This window comes from Pygoscelis adeliae, unplaced genomic scaffold (genome assembly GCF_000699105.1).
Source record: "Pygoscelis adeliae isolate BGI_AS28 unplaced genomic scaffold, ASM69910v1 Scaffold117, whole genome shotgun sequence".
NCBI lineage: Eukaryota > Metazoa > Chordata > Aves > Sphenisciformes > Spheniscidae > Pygoscelis > Pygoscelis adeliae.
This window is the reverse complement of record NW_008825270.1, coordinates 4,612,677-4,637,092: the sequence shown is the minus strand read 5'-3', so window position 1 is coordinate 4,637,092 and position 24,416 is coordinate 4,612,677. Positions and strand designations below refer to the sequence as shown.

Below are 24,416 nucleotides of genomic sequence, written 5' to 3'. Positions count from 1 at the left end.
GTTTGTGGCCTTATTCTTCAGCACATCTCAAAGCTGCTGGTTAGAGACTAGAGCAAGGTGAGACTTGCACATTATCTTACAGCATTTATAGCATGTTTGAGAATAGCAAGTGTTGCATTCTAGTTCCAAGGCAATGAGAAGCACATTGTCCGCTAAACCTGCAACACACCACTTACTAGAATTGCTGAGATTAATTTGCTCTTCATACTTTCCAATTAAGGGAAAGGACTTAGTATGGAGTTTAAACCAACTCCAGCAAACAGAGTACAATGCAACTCTTGCAGTTATTTCTATAGTTCTAGAAATACTCTAGATAGTTTGCAGATAGTTGTAAGGTTTCAGTCCTAAACCAGAAAGGCAAATTCATCATGAACTGACGCATGAGAAACAATAAGAGGCACGAAATCAAGTGACACCTAAGCATGCACCATAGAAATTCTTTGTGATTTCTTTGGGGTTTTTTTGACAGAGATTTTTCAAATATTTCACTCAGCAATTTTGAGGGGAAAGACTAAGTTTCATTAAAGCCCTGAGGAAGGACTGGCCTACAAGAGCAGAGCCACGAGATGCTGGATAAGAACTTAATGACTTGGGGAAAGTTATTCCAGTTTGTCCTTGGTTTATTCTCACAACCGTGATAATTCTGCCTTCTGTGTTTTACACTTTGTGGTAGGTATGCTCAGGGATGTATAACATCCTTATGTTCAAATGTTTGCAACAAGAAGCTCTCAAAGCATTTTCCGTGTTCATAGTTGCACCCTTCATTTGCAGTTTGCTTTATCGAAGTTGCTTTTAGTTATTTCCAAATGAAATAGGAACAATTTCACTCTGCTTGGGTGTTCTTCCCTAACTCACAACCATTAACAAGAAGAAACACTTCAGTTAATTCTATCATGCAAGCAGAATCTATCATGCTACGTGACCTTCAGTATTCAGATGAAAAGCTTTTTCCTTATAGATGTATTTGCCAGTGAGAAATTTTGAGGCACCTATTTTCCAGACAGTAGTGCCCACAGCTAGTAAACTGCCTCATCATTAAACTATAAAGAGGTACTCACCATCATTGTCTCAGATACTTTTGAAAAACTCCAGTCCTCATTCTGCTTGGGATTAAAATTTAATCACTACATATCAAATGCATTTTCTAATAATGCAAGCTTTGTATTGCTGGAAGAAAAAGCTAAACTACAAAGAGATATCCTATTTTGGACTGTTGATTATCTAGGGGACTGAAGAATCTATGATTTCGTTTACTATAGTACTTGATACTAAGTAGCATCAGACTAAGACTTCAATTGTTCATAATACATTCATCTTACTACAGCATATCTAGTAAAATCAAATGTCTTCTGAGAAAAAAAATAAATCTATGAAGTAGACCGTTTTCATCTTGTTTCTAAAAATATGTAAGTACTTCCTGGTGGCACATGCAATATGGAATTCCATTTCATCAGATGTCCTACCAGCTTTTGTTGTAGAAAATTCAGATTCTTTGGTTTATGAGCATACAGAATATTTTGTCTGTGTGGTTACTTCAGCCAATCCTTCTGCAGTTTATTTCAACTCACCCAACTCTTATCCTACTATCCAGGAAATAAAGCATTTGACACTGATTTGATTTGCACTTGAATGAGAGCATGATAGGAATTAAAAATAAAATAAAATTGAAAAGCCCCAAGTCCCCAGAATCCCAGACTTTCCTGCCAATGAGTGAGGAAGAAAACTGGCTTAAGACTGGAAGGCAAGAAGAGCCTAAATCTCCAGAGTCAGCAGCAGCCACCAGACAGACACAGAAACGTTGACTTTATCTGATCAGTTCTGTTATCAGAAAAAAATCTGCCCAAGTCACAAACTTGATACATTTATTAACTTTGGCAACATATACATTGATACACCAAGAAAGGGAAATCTGAAACAAATACACAAAAAGGGCAACATCTTCAGCTGGTGAAAATTGATGCAGCTCTACTGAAGAGAGCAGAACTGCATTGATTCAAACCATCTGAGGATCACATCTTTTAAAATTTAACCTGCATAGATTTTTTTTTTTCTTTTTCTTTTTGGCAATACTTACAGTCATGCCAGTAAGGCACAAGAGCTAGCCCAAATTAGGTGTCTCAAGGTGATTGTGTCTGGGAGGAGTCACTGATCAAACTAAGCCACAGTGTAAACTGGTGAATCTCCTAAAGTCAATGGGAGTTGCACCTATTTGCAACAATGCCAAGCTTGATCCGTAAGTTACAGTATTGAGGACACACTAGAGGATGCAGAAGCTAAAATATCTAATTTTGGGCAACTGGAATGACTAGTAAAGAGGCCAGAGCATCAGGTTAAAAGAAAAACAGGACAAAGGTCTCAGATAGTACAGTGGGGTAGGGTGCAAAGAAGGTAAGAGTGACTGTAGAGACCCCAGAGCACAGTGCTCTCCTCCACTGGTTCACAGCGTTCGTCTTCCCCATTTAGCAGTTGTTGGGCTGCAAGCAGGCCACTGAAAATCAGTAGTTTCAATCATGCACATCATTATGTGTGTAAAACAATCACATTCAGGATTCTACAAAACCCTGGCCTTTTTTTCCAGTGAAATAATTTAGGTAATAAATATCTCCACCCTGGAGCCGTATAAAACTTCTATAAAAATAGAAACAATATTCTTGGTTACAGCAGGTTGCACTTGGAGCAGTTGCTCCCAACTATGTTTTTTTTTCTTTTTTTTTTCTTTTTTTGAAAAGTATATTATTTATAAAAAAAAATCCCATTATCACCCTGGAGGCCTTCACACTCCAACACTCTTTTCTCAGAAAACCAGGACACATCTTTCCCATCGTGCAGAATTCAAGTGTACACGGTTCACTTAAGTGTATGCTTACGTTTCTAGAGAGATTCAAATAATTAACATAGAAGGGTACCACATGCCAGCATAACTGGGAAATTTGGCAATCTGGCCTTTGAACCTTTGCCACCACAAAATGATTTGAATAATACTGATAGATCTACCTGTCTGCCATCAATATAGACAGACTGACATCAACTGTTTGATTTTCAATTTAAGAATGGAAAGGGCTCTTCTTGGATGCTATGGGTCAGGCCTTGTACTTCTGAGGTTTGAGATCCCAGGGGACCCAGTCCCTGGGAACGCCCGACATTCCCAACAGGCCACCGCACACAGGTGTGGATTCTGAACGTGATCTCGGGTTTGATGGGTTTAGTGCTCCTCCTGCTGGAGCAGAACAGAAAGTCCCAACCCTATGTCTGACCCACACACTCATTATTTAGCAGCTGGCTCCCAGATTGCAGTGTTGGCTGGTGCCCTGGGAAACAGCATCACGAACCAGGAATACAAAGAAAACAAGGAAAAGGAGAAAATGTGAGGTAAATGGAACTTCTGTTAAAGACGCACAGAAATTGTAAACTTCCTCTTGTGACAGAGGTGGATTTTGGTGGTTATAAAATGGGACTCTGATTTCTTAAAACAACTCAGGCCAGAGTGTCAAAAGTCCTTTGAGGCCCCTAAACCCAATGTATAACAAAGGCCCTTAGCAACGCATTAGCAATTTCACAAGCGTGCAGAAAAAGTGTGTGTTCAATTTTCCTTCAATATAGAAGATAACAGCTAGTACCAAAAGGCAGAATAAGACTGAATGGCTCAATGCTCTGCTCTGGTTTCACAGCTCCTGTGTCAGCCTGTTTTGCACTGGTACACACCACCTTAAAGGAAAACTGCAGTATAAAGAAATACCTGATTACTAGACCAAATCACTGCACAAATGGTTTCGTGTTTTAAAAACAAAAAACAAAAAACAAAAAACCCACCCACAAACAACCAGGAAGTTATATTTGCAACAGAGTTAAGACTGAGAAATCAAATCCTATGAGAACATGTATGAAACAGGAGCCTCAAGAGCTGTGTTAGGGTAACTCTGGGCTTTATATCTCAATTTAACAGTCATTTTAATAGAGAAACAAACAGCACTTACATTATGCTTATCAGAATGAATTCAAAGTACTACTCTGCAAAAAGGACATTATTCCACAGAAATGGGGAATGTGATGAACTGTTAAGAAGAAAAATTGTCAAAAAAATTCTGCAGGTTACCAGGGATCAAAAGTTTCTTGTTTCCAGTCCCAGATGTATTCATCCAGACTAAGCTGTCTCCCTCTACACTTTTCTACAAAATCTAGATAAAGTACATAGGATAAGTTTTCTTAAATATGGAGAAATCCACTGCATCTCATTAATATTCAACTGTAAATGGACAGTGAAATTTTCTGGGCAGGGACATTATCTAATAATTTTATAAAGTGCTGTGTACATTCACAGTGCTATATAAACACTACTTTATATACAGAAAAAAAAAAAAAATCACTGCAGTTTTCCTTTGGCTTGTTAACGTGTTCACCCTTCTAGCCTGTCTCCTGCTTTAGAGATGATTTACTAAATCCCCACCATGGCACACAGTTAAGGAAATTTCAAAGAGGGGATGGGGCATGATGAGGGCTACATGGAGTTGGTTCTTTGCTCACCCAAACTTGGATGGACTCAGTTCTCCTTCCCCATCTTTGCTTTCATCAGCTGTTCTGTGTTATTTCTGCTTTCCCTTCTCCTCTACCCCATGGCGGTGTGGTGTCAGTTCTGCTTCCCCTTCTCCTCTCTACCCCAAGGCAGTGTGGTGTCAGTTTCTGCTGCTCCCTTTAACCTTCCCTCCCCACCCCCAAGGAGCTGGCATTGGTCCTTCTCAACACACACTGGTTACAAACACAGCAAACTTCAAATAAGGGAAAAAAAAACCTCAGCGATATGGCACCTAAACTCCAAAGTAAAACACTGGAAACAAAAGCACAAACTTGTCCTCCATCCGAAGCGGGATTCTCAGCAGAGGCTGCAGCCGAATCTTCAGGGGAAGATGTGCCAAACAGAAGGCATGGATCAGCTTCCAGGACTGTAAAAACACAGCCTTAGGGCTTCGAATCACTAAGTGCGCTCCTCTCCAACTTACCAGAAGATCCTTCTCACTCCAGTCCCGGAGGGGAGGGGCGCTCAGTATGGCTTGCTGTCATTCTTAGAGCGCTTGAGCTGTACTTTCAGACGCTTCATGCCAATCTGAAAGCCGTTCATTGACTGAATGGCAGCCTGTGCAGAGACAGGATTGTCGTAACTTACAAAACCTGAAGGAAGGAAAATACATAATTACACCATGTCAAAGCTGTCCAGAACAGCTACTCACAACTGGAAATGCAGGTACTCACAAGGTAGGAGAGGCCTGCATGAAATACCATTTTCAGAAGCTCACAACTGTTTTAGACTCTTCATAAAAACCTCTTACTAAGGGCTCTCAGACAAAGTTGCTTTCTGACGTATGGAACTTTGACCAAAAGATATACAAAGTTCAGGAAATTAAAATAACATTTTCTAGTCTTCCAGCAAAAATAAGTACTGCTCTTTGTTTTATAAGAACTCATACCTGGGAGCAAACCAAACCTGGAAAATGTTCATCTATATATGATAGCTCATTAAAGACACAAGACTGAAATCACCCTCTTGGCATTATGGGAGTAGCTTTGTTTGGAGTGAAGTAGCTGTCAAGGCAGTGTGGCACTGGTACCACTATTATGTTTAGGTCTCTCTTGGATGAAAAGTTGTATATCATTCCAGGGAAGGAGCATCCTCAAACTAAACTTCTCCAGGGTTTTGAAGGAACCCATTTTAAGTAACTCCAGTCAATGGCTGGTATCACTACCTGGGGAGATCATTCCACATGCAGGTGTTACAGCCTGATGCTCAGCATATTTTTGTGTTCTCACAAAGCATCAGATTGTCCACATCTTTTGGCTCAAATACTAAAAAATACAGGATATTATGTAGACAGAAAACTATCAAAACCATAGAGAAAGGCTCACCTCTCCTATTCCATCACAAGAAATCTCCATCTATCAAAATAGTCACGAGAGCTTACAGCACACTACAAAAATGCTACAATTGCATGCACTGGGGTTTCAAAGTGAGGAAAATAAAACCATGAATCTTTCAGTCCACGTGTGCAGCCTGCTACTACACAAGCTAAGGAAGAATATGTTCTTTGCTCTTTTGGCATCACAGACTTTAGCAGTTAACTCAAAATAATCTATTTGGATAGTAACAGTAGCACGACAGGTTGATTTACAGTTTTAGGATACACTTCCCACATTAATGTGCCTCCCATTGAAATACACAATAAGCAGAGCAAAATTAGGATACGAGATACAACCAAAGTTAGGTAGTAAACAACAGCTGAAATGTTTTTTCTATTACAAAGTTTTCAAGAATTAGGAGGAAGCTTTAAAAATTGCCTTCAGAGCATTTACAGAACATCAGAGTCAAATGCTCCTGTACTATATGGTAGCCATAATAATAATATATAAAAATATTAATAGAAATAATTCATAATGATAACGTAGTAAGTAGTATATACAGCAACGTAAACAATTAGTGAAAAGACAGAAAGGGGGAAGAGAAGGAACTATACCATGATTACAGTCTGCAAACAAATCATAGTGAATTATCTAGGGCCATAACAGTACAATGAGTCATAATAGTACAAAATCAGGAAAAGCAAAAAGTCACAATAAAAATCAGGAAAATACAGTTCATTGCTGGAAGAGTTTGTATTTATTTTTTTTTTTTTAGGGATATAGAGAAAGAGTCACTACTTGACTTAAAAGCTAGACTAGACAATATACTGGAAAAGAGATTACTAGTAGAAAGGTGGCTTCTTTCAGGTAATGATTAGACCCAACGTACCAAAACACTTGCTTAGATTGGTCTGCTTGTCAATGAAAACCTTGGCAGAGACGACATTTCCAAATGGCATGAACATCTGCAGCAGATCCTGATCCCCAAACTCCTGGGGGAGATGGTAGATAAACAGATTGGCTCCCTCTGGACCTTAAAACAGCAAGTAGGAATGCAAATTCAGAAAGAGCATGGGTAACACAGGCCCACTTCACAAAAAAGGTGAAAGAGCCATTCAAGCCAAATTTTCTAAATAAACAATGAAACTGCTGTTTGCACTTCTGTGGAGTACTTGATTCCAGAATAAATCAGCATGACCCTTTGCTGTGATTGATCATTCAAATAATTCTAGCTCTCTCTCACCATTTTTGCTTGTAATTTCCACATTGTGCCAAAACTGGTTCACAGATCTTTGCTGTAACGAAAGCTGAACAATAAGTTTGTGCCCCAGATGCTGACTAAACCAAAAATGGCTATGCAAAGCTTGCAGCCCAAAGAGACTAATCTCAAAACAAAATACAAGCAATCGCATTACTTGTAATCTTTTCTAAGCATCATCCTACATTCTGCTGAAAACTTAGTCTTACATTCATCATTACTTTACACTGCATGTTAAATTGATTCTGAATCTGAAGAGTGAAGAGATCGGCATTAAGTATCTGTGGGAAAAGGTGAAGGACCAAGAAAACAAAATTAACAAAACCACAACTGATTCTTTGACAGTGGGATGTATCAGGCTGCAGACTCATACTCTCCTGTCCTCCGAGAAAATGGAGGAGTACTATTACTAAGCATTTAAGACTAGACAAAACCTGGGAGAAATCTCCTGTATAAAAACTACTTTGGACAGCCCTTAACAGAGAGACCTCACAGATTTTCTTTCTTTATCTTCAGTAACTTTAGGATTCTTAAAAATGCCGCCAAATAAAAGCTCTGCAGGTAAGGTAGCTGCAAGGGCTAAGCTTGCCCTTTTGAAAACCCCTCTCAAGTTGTTTCTACAACTTTCTGCCTACCTTCTTTTTGACTTCCCGCTGCACCAATACTCTGCTGTGTTAAAAGACTCTGGTTATAGAGTGTGGGCAATGCAGCAGCAGCATATTGCTGGATTCCAGAATAAGCCTGCGTGAGGGCTTCCATTGTGCTACCTGTCCCATTTGATAGACCACCACTGCCAAGTCCTCCATTTAAGGCTGCCATTCCTGTATAAGAAAGAGGAAATAAAGACAACTGAGTACTTCCACTGAGCCAGATCAATTACCTTTCAAATACTCTGCACTATTACAAAAAGGCAGGGAGCAGAAAAACACCCCCACAGAACTAGCACAGCCTGAAGAATAATAACCAGCTATTCCTCCAACCCACCACAACACATAGCTTACCTGCTAAAGAGCTAACGTTGAGGCCTGCTGTAGCCCCTGCCAGCGTCTGCAATGCTCCAAGAGAAGCCATTGGATTAACAGAGGAGCTGCTACTGGAGCTAGGTGAGGAACCTGCTATTAAAATAAGGTAATTAAACTTCAAGCAATATTTTTTGGTCCTGATAATTCAACTTCTTCATTAAGTTATTTCTGTAGAAAAGGCTAGTAAGGAACAGATCAAGGCAACACAGTACACTTTATGTCAAAAAAAAAAAAAAATCCCAAACCCATACAACTCGATTGATCATACTGCTTCTATCTTCTAATCCCTTCCTATATTTTAGAAAAATTTCTACTTCATCATTATTGCTACAAAGAGTAGATGTTATAATTTCATTAAGCGGAAGACACCTAGGACTCAGACAATATACAAACATTAGCTAAAATTTGTACCTCAGCATAAGATGACAAGCAGCAATGCCTGTTTCCTGATGACTAAAGTGAGTAAGAATTGCTACATATTAATATCTATCCTTGAAACATCACACAAGGTGAAAAAGACCCAAAACACAGATACTAGGGACATCAAAGAAAGCTCCAGTCAAATTGAACATACGTTTTTCCCATACTGCCAGAACAGGAACAGCAGATGCCCAGATTACTCTGATACATGAAATAATTTTTCATTAAAAATCCCGCTGCAGCAGCTGGGGCTAGGGCCAAGAAAAATCTTGGAATGCACATCCAAAACACACAGTCTATCCTCTGTTGACTGTGCCACTAACATCTTCAACCATGTTTACTCAGTAAGGGAAGTCTACAGATACTGTACCTAGCAGGCTAACAGCTTACATGGCCTGCCAAATTCTACAACAGGTAGAGTTAGTTCTATAGAAGTAGACATCAAAATGACGAGAAAAAAGTTTGCCAAGCTGGTATATCAAAAGAAACAGAAGTTCAAATGTAGGTAATCTACAAAGATTATGGACATGATAAAATAAGAAAATAATAGTATTTTTATGATTATATAGCAGTGGTTTTCCTAACAGGTTTGTGGGCTACTTAGAAATCTGAAGAAGGTAAATAAGAAAAGCTATGCATATTGCTATTAACCCAGAAGTTTAAATTTACTGCACAAGATGCACTGGAAAATACTTATGGCTTCTACAAATTAAAAGATACTGAAGACTGGTGCTGTAGAGGTATTTTGTAGTCTGCTTTCAAGAGGAAATTATCTTTCTGACCAAGTGGGTAACAGAAGAACTGAAATTCAGGCATTTTCAGTTTCCTTCGTGTTTTTGTGATTCTCAGTTATGCGGTGTACGTCCATTAAAACTTTGAAAAGAATTGTTAGCATCTTTCAAGCAGATTCACACACACTACATATCCACTACTTCATATATGTGGCACAAAGTCTCTGCTGGAATGGAATATGGTAACTATTTAAATGGAATACAGCAAACTTGCCTAACAAGCCCCAGCAAAAGCTGTACCTAACAAAAGTAGTTGTACCTAACAAAAGCTGCACGAGAACCCAGAGCACTGCACCTCGTATCACTTTAGTTTTTGTACTGACAGAGGAAATGACAAACCTCCTCTAGGAAAAAGTTTAGACAAACTCTCTTAAGTCAGAAATTGGAAGACAATGTCTCAAAATATATTTTAAGATGCTTACTCTGAAGAAGAAAAGGAGAAAATTCCCATCTTACTATAAGCAGCATATTAAATGTTGGAAAAATATAGAAACAAGTTACAGTATAACCCTCAAGTTGGTAGAAAAAAAAATAGCACAGCTGGCTGAATAAAAGCCAGCATTCAGAAATGATACAGCTGCCTCGATTTTAGAATATCACTTGTTTCTGCAACACTTCATTGCTAATCTGCAGAATTCAAGAAGACACTACCTTTGACACATGAGAACACCATTAAAAAAAAAAAAAGCCAAAACCAGCAATAAAATAGTAGCGGTATGGGGAAAAAAAGGAATGAAGCCAAGGCTAGAGAGCAAAGTAAAAGAGAGAACGGATGCCTTCCCTACTTGAAAAAGGTTGTGATTTTGAATAAATTAATTTAAACCACTACAAAAAGCTGAACACAGTTATTTTAGTTTAGCTGACTTTATCAGAAATCTCTTTAAGCAAAACAAGAAATGCTTTAGTACTGAAAACACCAAGAAAATTTAACAGTTTGGTTTATTTTCTTTATCATATGTATATAGGAATTGCTGTACTGAGTCAGCACCCCGTTTCTGATGATGATTAGAGGCAGATAAATAACAGTGGAGCAGAAATTCAGGGCAATTACAAAGGAATACTTCCTAGGTATAGTCTATATACCAACGCAGCAATTTGCGAATCTAGCATTTTTTCAGCCAAGGGCAATGTCTCTGTATTAAAGTTACAATTTTCACTCATTTATTTCAGTGCATTTTGAACACCGAATTGCTTGACTCTACTATGTTCTAAGGCATGAGTTCTGCAATGTAATGGTGCACTATGCAGAGAAATAGCTCTTTTTATTTTTGAACTGTCAGCTGACAACTTCACCTGATACCCTGTAATTCTTGTCTTGAAATATCTAATGACTGGTTTTTTTTTTACCACTAATATATTTGTAGGCTTCAATCATATCCTCTCATATCAGTCTTCTATTTTTCAGGCTCCCTCGTTGCTGCTAATAGGGAAGGAGTTCCACAGTTCTAGTCATCCTTTCTGTTCTTCTGTTTTTTGTGTATCGTTTTAGATCAGAAAACAGCACACAGTAATGGGGATGGAAAACCAATATAGCTTTATACATGTTCTTTACTCCATTGCTAATTCTTAACATTGTTTCTGTGCAGTTTTTGCTGGGTCGTTGGGGTTTTTTTTGCTTGGTACTGAGGTTATATTTTCTTAAATCTATCTACTGAGTTACCTCTAGTCAAAAAGGCTAACTCTAACAGAACTAGCTGAAAATACTTGAAAAGGTTTTCAGACAATTTGAATAGGTAGTATAGTTAGGAAAGATAATGAAACTTGGACATCAACTACCAACTTGTGGAGGCAGGTAAACTGAGGCAACAGTAAGACTGTTCTAATTCAGTCATCTAGCATCCAAGCAATGAGCTAAAGAGCACTAAAATTCAGGCAGTGAATCTGATTGAACTGTACCGGAATTAGTTCCAGTAAAAGCAGAAAGACTATGATGTCTCTGAAAACAATTTTGCTGGAGACACACTAAGGTCAGCAAAGTCATCTAAGTCTTTGCTGGACCTTTGATGGTTGCCTTTGAAAGGAGGAGAAATGGAAACATACATCAGCTTTTGCAACCATTCTATTTTGCTCTGAAGCAGACAATTCTTACTGATGTCTGAGTCAAAAAGATGGCAGACAAGACACTCCAATCCTGAAATACTTGTGTAGTATTTTCTTGAATGTCCCTTTCACAAGCTAGCAGTTTAAATGAGTTTATCTAAGGCCACAGTCCCTGTAACATGGACTACCTACAGGTGGATGCAGCAGCAGCCTGTTCAGTTCCAAAGAGTAGCTGCTTTATTGCAAGTTTGAAGGTTTTTCTCCATCCTATTCCATATCAGAATACACAATACTGCTTGGAAATATCTAAAAAAAATCACCTGAAATGAGTAGGAAGACAGCACAACAATACTTAACACCTCTGAGTTCAACCATTCTGACATGTAACCTATGCATAGTCCACAGACTCTGCACTGTGTGGACTTCCAAGTTCCTCAAACACAAAAGATATCAGCGCAGATGAAAGAAAATCAAAAAGGTAACTACACATAATGATTGCCTGGATTTTTCCACCAATTATGCAATTTGAGGACAATCTGGGAGAGATGTCTAAACAAGCATCAGGTGAACATTTGGATCACAGATGGATAGAAGTCAAGCTGGTAGTCATCTCATCTCCAGTTAGGTTTAAGAGGTTATCACAGTAGATGTTGCCATATGTACCACAGACAAGGAAGGCACTTGCTAACACATGGTACTGAACAGCTATACACTGAGTTTTTTCGAGGTCTGTGTATGGTTCAGGAGGGATGCTCTGAATGTGTGGAGTCCAACAGCCTTCTATGTGAATACATACATTGTGAATGCACATTTAAATATTAATCAAAACAGAATTTCAAGTTCGCTTTTATAAGAGATACTAGCCAGTTCAGAGTTAAGAGTTAAAAAGCTGTATAATTACAGGAAGCATCATGAGATTGAATGCTGTCTGTACACATTGAGGCTTCCCCTCCCCCCGACTTAAGTACAGTTTTAAAAGGTGAAACATATTCATACCTCTAACGAAAAGCACTGAAACTGTTTCAGAGTTTGATGTCACTGACCACACATATCCTCCATAACTTTTTCTTTTGAACAAAGCTAATCTCTACTCTTTAGAATTATACTTGAAATTAAGTTTAAAGAGCAATACAATAGTGACTGCTTCACATTACAAGCCTGTGAAGAGTGAACTGACTGTTATGTCTATAGGATATTAATTCAAATGACTCATCATGATTACTTGATTGTTGACACACAATCATTTATTGATATGACTGGTGATCAGAAAGTTGTTTGGATTCAGCACAGAAGGTGCTTAAAAATGGACTACTCCGCACCCCCTACGCCCTCCACCAGCATGATCAAAGGTGGAAGAGTCCTGAGATATATGTCTCATCAAGGGAAAAGGAACCTGCACAGTGCTGTGGAACAGCCAAAATTCACAGAGGGGAAACCAATCCGAAAGAATCACACAATAGTAGCATAACTTCAGTTGAAAGGGACCTTTGTGGATCATCTAGTCTAATAGTCCGCTCAGAGCTGGTGTAACCTCTGAGTTAGGTCAGCCTGTTCAGGGTCCTTTCCCATTGCATTCTAAATCTCTGAAATTATGAAGATTCCACAGCCCCTCTGACACCTGGTTCCTGAGCTTAATCACTCACCATTAATTTTATTTTTCTTTTATATCCAGTCAGAATTTCCTCTGTTGCAACTTGTGTCCATTGCCCTTGTCTTTTCACTGTACACTTCTGAAAAGAGGCTGTCTCTGCCTTTTCTAGCACATCTGGCAGTTGAACTTCACAACCTGCCAGTCCCTTTCCCCACCTCAACAAATCAGAGAACAAACCTGTGCCAGTCAGTAGACAAGAGAGCCAACAAGGAAATCTTAGTTCTAAACTCCAGTCACAGCAAATTGTAACCTGACAATTCCAGCTCTGCTACTGCATAAGGAAATACAGGAGAAATTCTCGGATATATTCACCTTCATGCTTTCTCTACAATGAAGAAGCATTAGTGGGTTATAAATGCAGCTCTTCTATAGCTTCAACTCTTTGTTGTTTTTTTTCCAATTATAGAATAGGATACTACAGCTCGGAGTCAAGATAAATGTCAAAATTTTAATCTGATTGCAGACCACAAAGCGTTTCTGTAAAAAAAACCCTGTCCAGCAACAAAACACTCTTTGAACTGAATTCTTTCTTGGGGACTTCTCTAAGTAGAAAACTGTGCAAAGCACCCACGGTTTAACTCCTGATCATGTGACATAAGGTTTTCTAAGCAGCTTTTCCTTGTAATCTCTTTATAATGTCTTAGTCCAGCTCCTTGGTCCTCCTATGCAATACAAAAAGCTACCTGTGGAAATTTAAAACACCCCACAACCCCCTTTGGTCTCTCACAATCACAGATGAGGATGTCAACTCTGTAGGCTGGATTTCAAAACTGGATAAGCAATTTGGCTTTTTATGAAAAAAACAAAACCCAAAACCAAACCCACATACCACACTGCAGATGCTGGGAAACTGATACCCTGAAAATACAGGGTCTCCCTTCCCATGTCAGGATTTAGAAAAAACTGAAAATAGGATAAAAATAACTGAGTAGGATGCTGATCCTCATTTGTGGTAAAAACTGAGCATGTCTGATGCAAGCACATGTTTTCTTGTTTGTTGCATTTAATGATCACATTTAACAATAAGGCAGCAAAAACCCACTACTTGGACATTCTAGCCTCTCTGGATAATGTATGTTACCTAAAAAAAAAACCCAAACAAAAAACCAAACAAAAAACCCAGAAGAGCAAGATACTGGTTTTTATGTGCAACTTACACACTTACTTCTAGACAACGCTTTCCAATACATGTGCTAGGGGTCTGTTTATTCTACTTCTATGAGGTAGTTATAGTATCCTTGTCTTCGTTACTGCCAGAGGAATACAAACTGTACTGTTCTAGTGCACAGAATGCATTACTTCATGCTTAAGGCATCTTCTATCTCCATGTCCCAGAGGAACGGGGTACATCTGCCACAGTACCTGCCTAAAATCACAGATAAACTGAATATGTGATGAGATTGTAATAACATGACTGGAAAGAGGTCACCTACCTTTCTGCTTCATGACGACCTCAAAAATTCTTTTTACTCTAAATTAATCTGACCATTTGGAGGAAAGAACACAGCAGGTAAAAAAGCCTTTGCTGGTAGCAAAGATATCTACCCTAAACAAAGGCCAGTGAATCTACTAGTAAAACTGCTTATCTATTAAAGAATCAACATGAAAGTGACAAAAAGGGACAGACAAAACAGGTGACATCTATCCTGAAACAACTCCTAAGGCAACCCATGTCATAACACACTACAGCATAGGCAGTCTCTTACCTGAGCTGGTGAGCACACTCAGGGGACTGCTGGAGGAAGTGAGCGCAGCGGTACCACTCGGTGTATTCTGAGCTGCACTGGCTGCAGCTGCTAATGCAGCCAGGTTCTGTAATTGCATTGCATTCAGACCTGCAACACATTGAAGAATGCACAGTTTCTCCTGTAATAGTCACCATCATCCAAGCTTAACAGACCCAGCAACCTCAGCACATCACAAGGAAGTAATGGGAAGGAGCTTAAAAACAACAGGCTTAATACTAGTTACTGATCTTTTCTACATTGCGATTCCTTGTTATAACTAAAAAAGAAGTTTTTCTTTACCTGGATAGATGAGTTTCCATAAAAGACCAGGTAGTCATGATCCCAGATGTAGACTCCAGAGTACAGACATTTTCAAGCAGTGTTCTCTCCAGTCACAAAAGCATAGAAGCTTTAACTGGGAGTTAAACCAGGGTCTGACAGCTCATCTGCCAGCCAGAGAACTTGTCTAGACACCAGACCAATAACCTCCTCTTGTCTCGTATCCCTCCACTCTCTTTGTATGGGAACAGCAATAACTGCAGAATTCTTTCAAGGCCTACACACCACAGAGGCCACAAAGTCACACCTTTAACCCACCATCAGCTGAGCATGAGCACGTTTTGTTTGGTCCCCTTGGCAGCCCAGAAGCAACAGCCAATTGTGAGACAATGTTAAGTGGCAACTCCTGACCACAAGATCAGCCAATGTACACGTAGACTAGTCAGCTTGTCAAGCAAAAGCGGTAAGTAAAATGGGAAACATCAGGCATGTTGTGAGTAAGCAGCCAGGAATACTGCAGGGGGAGGAAGGTATCCCTGTGTTGATGAACTTTTACTAGTCAATTTACTCATCTGACTCACCTTAATTTTGAGTCATAATTTTTTAATGAAACCATCTGGTCAGTACTGACACTGTGGTTTGCCCTCTTTTCCTGCCATGGGATTATCATTGATATCAATTATCTTCTGAATTCTGTATTTTAGCCATCCTTTGGTAGGCTAGCTCCATTCTTCCAATTCTGTCTCTCTTCTCTTTTCCCTTATTTCCCCTTTTTGTCTCTACCTTTGCTTATTCTAACAATTCCTCCTCTTTTCATCTGAATTCAAACAATCCCTAGTAATTCCTCCCTACAAAATTAAAACCAAAATTAATCACCATTCATATAACAACATCAAAACGTCCTAGGCAGATGTGGCACCTCATCTTTTGGATGCTTAGTAAGTACTTGGTGACAAAGCACACATCTCAAATAAATTACAAAACTGAGATTTTAATTAAGTATGTAAACAGACAACATAAGAATGCAAGTGGCAATGCAGTATAAACTACTCATTTTTGAAAAAACTTCTACCACCTTTAGCATAGTTCGTTTGTTTTTTTTTAATCTTTTTCAATTGTTTTCTCTATGTGACAGGGTCTGTTTCCCTAACCACATCTAGTGCCTGAAACAAGAGGATTCTGCCTTTATTTAGATTCTCAAGGTGCCATTGTAACATAAAAGCATGAAGTTAAAACCAAAAAGTTACATTTTTTGTTTTTATTGTACTACAGAGGGTTAAAAGTGCAAGTGTTAGAACTAGTGAAGAACAGAGCAGCTTGCTTCCTTTCTGAAGCAGTTCGGCATATGCGCACTGCACCTGTCCTCTTATCATCACATTGTTTTCCCATCTGCTTTCGAATAGGATCAAGATTAAATTTTGTCTACAAAGTCTGATATAGTTTGGGATCTAATTACCTACTTAATTTTTCTTTCCATTAATTTCAAGAAAGGAGATCAGCTGAGATATTAACAGGACTTTGAAACTAAAACTCTTTCTGTGAAGAATCACAGACTTGGAATAATTCTTTCAAAACACCATGCAACATGCTATTTATATGTCTGAGTTCTCAATTTTTGAGGTGTTTTTTTAAATAGTGAAGACAGAATTACCCTGGAAACTTCACAGGCAACCTCAGCTAGTTAGCCCCTTCCCCATGCCCCAATCCTTACTGTAGTAACAATTAACACGAATTGCTGTACTGTTTTTCTCCTTTATTACCACTTGCTTTTAAACAGACACAATAGGGGGAAAAACAGTATCGTGCGCATAACAAAGTCCATTATAGATCACCACCACACAGGATATTAGTGAAACTGATTTTTAAAAAATTGCTTTTGGCAAGAGCCTTAGATATAAAGAGCTCTGAAGAGGTCTAACGTGAAAAAAGTAAACATAAAAAGTTAGAATCAACGTCAAGTATAAATCAAAGTTCTTAGAACTGAAAACATAACACGTTGCAAAAGCTTGTAATTGTTACTGATGGGTGTACCAACACAAGGGTGTGTTTGTCAGATGTACAAAGACATTTTACTTTCTTAACACCTTCAGATCAACCTCTGCACAAACAGGGCATGCAATATTGTGAGCTAACATACAACTCCAGGAGGCAATTTTAAAAGCTTAAAATGTTCAGTATTAAACAAAACTATAGTTTTTCTGCCAGCAGAAGAATTTAGAGAATGTGGTGAATGGAGTTACTAACGTGTTTTATTATTCCCCACCCTGTGAAGACAGAAGGGACAATCAATTTGCAGTCCCAGTACTGCTATGCTTATTAAATATTCTGACTAGCAGTCCACAGCAAGGAATTTGGCTCATACCTATTAAGCTGATAATTCCTTAACAGCAATGGCATAATCAATCGTAATTCAAATGAAGGAATTAAAGAACCTGAATGAAGGACTAGTTCACATTCCTCGTACAATGCAATTCCAACATGGCATTTTCAACTTTGATGTATTTAAGAGCAATGAATTTTAAACAGGAAACCTAAGAATCTGTTATCACTGAAACACATGCATTAGTGCTTACTTCAAAACACAATCCTTCAAATATGCACCTGTTTGGATGAAAATAAGTATACATAGCCATCTCCTATGAAGAAAGCCCGAGAGAGTTGGGGTTGTTCAGCCTAGAGAAGAGAAAGCTTTGGGGAGACCTTATTGCAGCCTTTCAATACTTAAAGGGGGCTTGTAAGAAAGATGAGGACAGGCTTTTTAGCAGGGCCTGTTGTGACAGGACAAGGGGGAATGGCTTTAAACTAAAAGGGGGTAGATATAGACCGGATATAAAGAAGAAATTGTTTATGCTGAGGGTGGTGAAACACTGCAACAGGCTGCCCAGAGAGGTGGTGGATGCCCCATCCCTGGAAACATTCAAGGTCAGGTTGGACGGGGCTCTGAGCAACCTGATCTAGTTGAAGATGTCCCTGCCCACGGCAGGGGGGTTGGACTAGATGACCTTCAGAGGTCCCTTCCAAACCAAACTATTCTATGATTCTATGATCTTTTTGTACCCTTTTGGGAAGATAATTTTAAATGCCAGAGGTAGGGGAGATTACCAGCATACCACAACTTACCTTGGGGACAATAGTTAACTAAGATTAAGAAGGAACATCCACACTTGTAGCAGAGGATTCCTGTCATTCCAAAGGAGTGGGTAAACTCAGGACTACTTATTTCAAATGAGGTTAATGTGTCTACAGCCTTTTGGCTATTTTCTCTACCCTCCTTCTCTTTTCTTTGCCACTGAACTTGTCATCTGGTAGAAAAAAAAACTCACCTCCCATTGGGTGGAGGCTGCTCAATGTGTTCAGGTTCCCAGATGATGCAGCTGCTGTCTGCTGAAGGAGCTGCAAATAAAGCTAGACATTACACCAAAAAACAAAACAAGAGTGAGAGTGAGGGCTGGCTCCGCTTCTGGGAGAAACTGCATCACACCACAGCCAGAGCGCCGTCACAAAGGGAACTCCCACTGCCCATGCACCACATCATAGCAAAGCGTAAAGAGAATTCCCCTTACACAATACAGCCAGAGCACCACCATAGTGAAAATCCACGTTGCCCATGCATCACATTCCAGCCAAAGCAACAGCACAATGCTTTCCTCACTCAATGTAATCAATGTTGAGGGAAGTTTATAGCTAATACACCAAGACAAAACCAGTAGAATCAGTAGTGAGAGAGAACTCCTATTCAAAGCACCCCAAGCAGGATTGCCATCCCTAAGGATATACTAACTCAAGCCAGACTTTACAGCTGACACTGCCAGCATAGGACAAATGGCAAATGCCATACCAAAACCAAAGAGCCACTGTGAGAGGGTACCCCCTTCACATTCCTTAAGCACAGCAGCCATGAGAGAAGTTTCAAGCCTCAGCTCAGAAGCTATTTAGAGGGCTTTCCTATTCCTTTCTCCATTAACTAGGTGGTGTTATAAAAAATTCCAATCTACCAAACCTAAAGCAGTAGTAAAAGAAAGAATGCCCCCATTTCAACAGTACACCACACCAAGAATGAGATGAAATTTTCCTTTTCTGTTCCCCAGATCTTATATTGCATGAATACAGTTCTCATAGCTACTCTGGCAGTCCATATGAGCCAGAGCTCTGAGTTTATGAAAAGTTCACCCTTTAGGGACCCAGCAAAAACAACTAAAATCACTGACAAACAGCAGACTACCTTCTGTTGTGTCATTTTTGCTAAAGAAAGAGAGTAGTTTCTCTCTATTTTCTGGGGCTTTTTTTTTTTTTTTCCTGTGCACTGTCAGCTGCTTGGCACTTCCAATCTGATCACCTTTTCTATTTGGACAGTACCAAGCACTGTTCTAGGTTTTCACTGGAAGAGGATGAGAGAAGTAAAGGATGAAAAAGGAAAAATGGAAGAGGAATACAAGAACTATGTCACCAGATAGACATGAAAAGGGCATTTATACGGGTAAACATTGAGGCCATAACATATGAAGAAAATCTTCCCAGCACAAAGCCATTCTACAGAAGACAGGGGAAAAAAAACGTTTCAGTAGTTAGGGTTACAGTGACTGGGATTGAAATCCTCACTCAAATGTATCCTGTATAGCTGATAGCACATAACTTCAGCCTCCTCATCCACAAAATGTGGATTAAGAATCCTGCTCCTACCTATCAGGAGCCTTCTAAAAATGAATACATTAAACCCTATAAGACAGTCAGACACTGTAAACCCTGAAGAGATGAAAAGAACCCAAATCAGAAACTCACTGCTAAGTATTGGGGTCCAAGTGTGTTGAGACCAGCCAGGTTTCCCCATACTGAGGCAGCACTGATCTGTTGCATTTGTTGCTGGAGTTGCTGAGCAATTCGTTTCTGCTCTTTGTCCTTCTGCGTATCTGCAAATTTTACCACAATGGGAGAAGAGCAACCCTGCGAACAGCAATTCAAACAATTACATACTTGCTATTCCCAGCAGTCACAAAAATACTGCATTAAGACCCAGTCATTGGAAGCATTCCCCTCCCCCCACATGCATACATACATATGTATATATTCAAACAGCACATTTCATTAAAGGTTCAAAATCTCATTTGCTTTTAATTCTATTTTGTATTTTGGTATTTTCTCTGCAAATGAAGAAGTTTCTGTCTTGAGCTCTAAAAATAGGAGCAGAACAAACACAAAGGTCCAGGAGTAGTATCTGTGAAGAAACACACACTGCACTCATCCTTCTCTCTGCTCTCTAGTCCTCCAAACTCCATAGTGACTGCCTGACAAATTACATCTTCTCCTGACACCCACTAACTTGTTTTACCTCCATGGTTTGTGCTTGGTGCATTGCTTTGATTGCTGTTTGTGCCATAGCTCTTGTTGTAAAAGTCACAAATGCACAACCTGGGGAAAGAACAAAAAGGAAACAAGTCATTCACTACATCCACAATTACTGGGATGAATAAAGAAATGAAAATGCCTACAGGGGGCATGGGGGTGGGAATCACAGAAAGAGCTGAAATGCCACCTTGAGTTGCAAAAGGCAGCATCCAGTGGCGAACCTTGAACTGCTGGAAAAGCTTCCTGCTTACCTCGGCTCAGGCCATCTGGGCCCCGTAATATCCTGCATTCTTCAATCTGCCCAAAGGGGGAGAACATCACTCTGATATCATTTTCATTGCACTTCTTGGATATCATTCCAATAAACAACTTCCTATCTTCTACTGCTAAGAAATCAAAGGATAAGAGTATTACCAGCAAATACACGCTTACTAGATCTTATTTTGTCAAGTGTTCTCCATCAACTGCAGTTATTTCCCTTGTATTTAGGGTAGGTGCTTGTCAAAACCAGATTCCCAATAATGGAATCTCTTCAATTTAAGAGGATGCATATGAGATACCTCAATGAACCTGAAAGAATGCCTGTTTTATGATGTTTTATGTTTACATTTTGTTGACGGTTTCTCCCTTGCAAGCCTGTGAACTGCAAGAATGTAAGAAAAGGGAAAAAAGTATCAGATTCAGCACTTCCCTGTATCTCCTACATTCAGTTCCTGGCGAGTGAGAGAAGACCTATATGTATTTTATTGGACTATTTTCACCCTCTCTCTTGTGTCTCTTCTATCTTTAGACTATCAACATACCTAACTGTATCTAAACAAGCAAGTGAGCTGCAGAAAGCTTCCTTCTAGCCTCTTTATCATGCCAATCACTTACATTTAGATCTGCCTATTTCCTCATGCTCCTGTCTCAGCAGTGGAAGCAACAGCAGTTGCTAAAACAGAACAGTTTTAGTTCTGTTTCAGATTAATCCATTCTGATTTGTACCAAAAGCATGAAAATAATACCTCAAATCAGAACTACAGACTGTGTGCTACTGTATCTTGCCTCTAAACACTGATGCTACTAGATACATTAGAGTTGGAGAATACCTTTCAGTGTGCAGACTATTTTAAAATAAATGGTCCAGAAAGACATTTCTCTTAACTTTCCAGTTAGTGGTTACTAATGTCAGTTTAAGGTCACTTAAGGGAGTGAGGTGAATTTGACTCCAGAGCAGAACTTTATACCTCTCGTTTTACTTATTTAAGGATGCTAATCAACGCTGAAATACTTGCTTTTAAAGGATGAAGCAAATTCTGCAGAATACCATTTGGAAATATAAAACAGTTTGCAAACACAACATTTAGCACAATATAAAATATTATATGATGAAGGCTGTCACACAATTTGAAGCTTCAAGAGAGAAAGTCTTCTATTTACTGCCATGGTGAGGGGAAATCAACTTACTTGCTGAGTCTTCTATGGTGTTGAAGAGGAAAATTCCAAACTATTCCAGCTGACATGACTTTAACTGACTATTAAATCTTAATGTCGTACCCAGTTCACTTTCAAGCTCTTAGAGCAGAAAGTTGCTTTCAAATCCTTTTTGCAGTCCATTTTAGTTCAAGAGATCTAGAATCCCTTTTATTAATGGTAAGTTAAAATTATATCTATAAATATATTATATATTATGCACAATTATATAATATCCTCAGAACTGTCACCCTATATACTTCTTTCCTCTTTCCATTATTTTCCCAGGATATTCGTGTGTATAATGCACGATCAAATTTAGTTTAGAGAACCTATTCTGTTCTCCTCCCAACAATACTTCAAAAGAATTACTCTTTTCTAGATATATTTACACAGAAACATATCTTGTATACACATGGAGGAATTTGCAGATGGAATTACTCCTACTGTATGTTACCCGTATATCCAATCTTCTGTTTTCAATTATCTTAAGAGGTAAGTTTTCTGGAACCAGGATTATCATCTTCATGGTACACCACTAATCTTATAGTAACAATGGCAAATGAAGAAAATAAAATTCAGCCAAGTCTAGAAAGGCTGAAACTACAAGATGCTAAACACTTTCTTTGCTTATCTTTTATATAGACAATATATATAGACACATACACATTTGAGCATATATGTATGTACATAGATAAACTCATAATGGAAATACGCAGGTAAATGATCATTTACCCAATGGTAGACGCTAAAGGTCTTAATCCATCTGAAATGGCCGATGTGCAGAAATATTCACAGTTTTTTCTCTACTGAACTGTTGCGAATTCTCAATTTCCCTTGTATACTACAAGTAGTTTTGACTCCCACCCTAGTTGCAACAGGCCTTGCTTCAAATTGGTCAAGCACTTGAAAAAGCATTTCTAGATTTCATAGAATCATTGAATGGCTTGGAAAGGACCTTAAAGATGATCTAGTTCCAACTCCCCTGCCATGCGCAGGGGCACCTTCCACTACATCAGGTTGCTCAGAGACCCATCCAATCTGGCGAACACTTCCACGGAGGGGGCATCCAGAACCACTCTGGGCAGCCTGTTCCAGTGTCTCACCACCCTCACAGTAAAGAATTTCTTCCTAATATCTAATCTGAATCTACACCCTTTCAGTTTAAAATCGTTACCCCTTGTCCTATCACTACATTCCCTGATAAAGAATCCCTCCCCATCTTTCCTGTAGGCCCCCTTTAAGTACTGGAAGGCTGCTATAAGGTCTACCCAGAGCCTTCTCTTCTCTAGGCTAAACAACTCCAACTCTCTCAGCCTGTCCTCATAGGGGAGGTGCTCCAGCCCCCTGGAGCACCATCTTCATGGCCCTCCTCTGGACCCGCTCGAACAGGTCCATGTCTTTCTTATGCTGGGTGCCACAGAGCTGAACACAGTACTCCAGGTAGGGTCTCACGAGAGCTGAGTAGGGTGGGAGAATCACCTCCCTCAACCTGTTAGCCCTTCTTTTGATGCAGCCCAGGACATGACTGGCTTTCTGGGCTGTAAGCGCACATTGCCGGCTTACATTCAGTTTTTCATCCACCAATACACCCAAGTCCTTCTCCACAGGGCTGCTCTCAATCCATTCTCCGCCCAGCCTGTATCCATGTTTGGGATTGCCCTGACCCCGGTGCCAGACCTTGCACTTGGCCTTATTGAACTTCACGAGGTTCACACAGGCCCACCTCTCTAGCCTGTCCAAGTCCCTCTGGATGGCATCCCTTCCCTCTAGAGTATCAACCACAGCACTCAGCTTGGTGTCATCTGCAAACTTGCTGAGGGTGCACTCAACCCCACTGTCCCTGTCCCCAACAAAGACTTAAACCACCTTAGTACAAAGAAGAACTCACTGGATGTTTCCCTAACTGACAACATGGTTCTACCACAAGCAGCAGCGGGAGATACTGAGTCATGGAATTTTAGAGACATCTCTTACTGAAAACACACTTTTTTTTTTCCTTTAAAAAAATCAGGTCTCCAATTCAAGAAGACTTCACCAGAAGCTGTTCAACAAAAGGAAAATCCTCAAGCTTCCCTATTAGCACAAACGATGCCACCAAACTCAGACTTTAGTACAGCTTACCATTACTCTTTTCACTATCAGCTGGTTTCATCTGGATAGGATGGTGCATCTGAAATGTAAAAAGATTATTTAATCCTATATGCATTCACTTTATACTATATGAAATACATCCCATAAGAATTGTGGAAGAAAGAAATGGTAGACTAAATTGCCTCTACAGAAGTGGATATGTAACAATACATAGATTTCTAGAAGAAAGAAAAGCTTTCCTAATCATATGCCATCATTCCTCCACAGAGAGTATTATAGGAGCCATGCCCACCAACTTCACTACCATATTATTCTCCCAAATGCTCCAAAATTCCCTTAAGATCTGTTGCCATACAAATCTCATGACATTGCTCTCTTGAACAGTTATTTTAAAACATGATTTGAGGGTAAGATAACATATGTTTGTACATCAGTGGTGCCAGAGCTCAG

At 39.4% G+C, this 24,416-nt stretch overlaps 1 protein-coding gene across 7 annotated transcripts in view; it reads right to left on the bottom strand.

Moving 5' to 3' along the window:
- CELF1 (CUGBP, Elav-like family member 1) overlaps nucleotides 1-24,416 on the bottom strand; it is a 45,713-nt gene that overhangs the window by 4,050 nt on the left and 17,247 nt on the right. For 2 of the 7 annotated variants that reach the window (XM_009329700.1, XM_009329702.1), the window contains exons 4-13: nucleotides 23,997-24,045; nucleotides 20,669-20,803; nucleotides 20,401-20,480; nucleotides 19,854-20,015; nucleotides 18,398-18,479; nucleotides 14,775-14,903; nucleotides 8,146-8,259; nucleotides 7,780-7,965; nucleotides 6,776-6,919; nucleotides 4,995-5,163 (exon numbers count right to left, since the gene is read on the bottom strand). In XM_009329700.1, the coding sequence (XP_009327975.1) occupies nucleotides 5,036-5,163; nucleotides 6,776-6,919; nucleotides 7,780-7,965; nucleotides 8,146-8,259; nucleotides 14,775-14,903; nucleotides 18,398-18,479; nucleotides 19,854-20,015; nucleotides 20,401-20,480; nucleotides 20,669-20,803; nucleotides 23,997-24,045 (1,209 nt within the window). In that variant the 3' untranslated portion in view covers nucleotides 4,995-5,035. Of the gene's footprint in view, nucleotides 1-3,821; nucleotides 5,164-6,775; nucleotides 6,920-7,779; nucleotides 7,966-8,145; nucleotides 8,260-14,774; nucleotides 14,904-18,397; nucleotides 18,480-19,853; nucleotides 20,016-20,400; nucleotides 20,481-20,668; nucleotides 20,804-23,996; nucleotides 24,046-24,416 lie in introns of those variants that run through there. The other 5 variants (XM_009329703.1, XM_009329706.1, XM_009329704.1 and 2 more) reach the window with 5 other exon arrangements.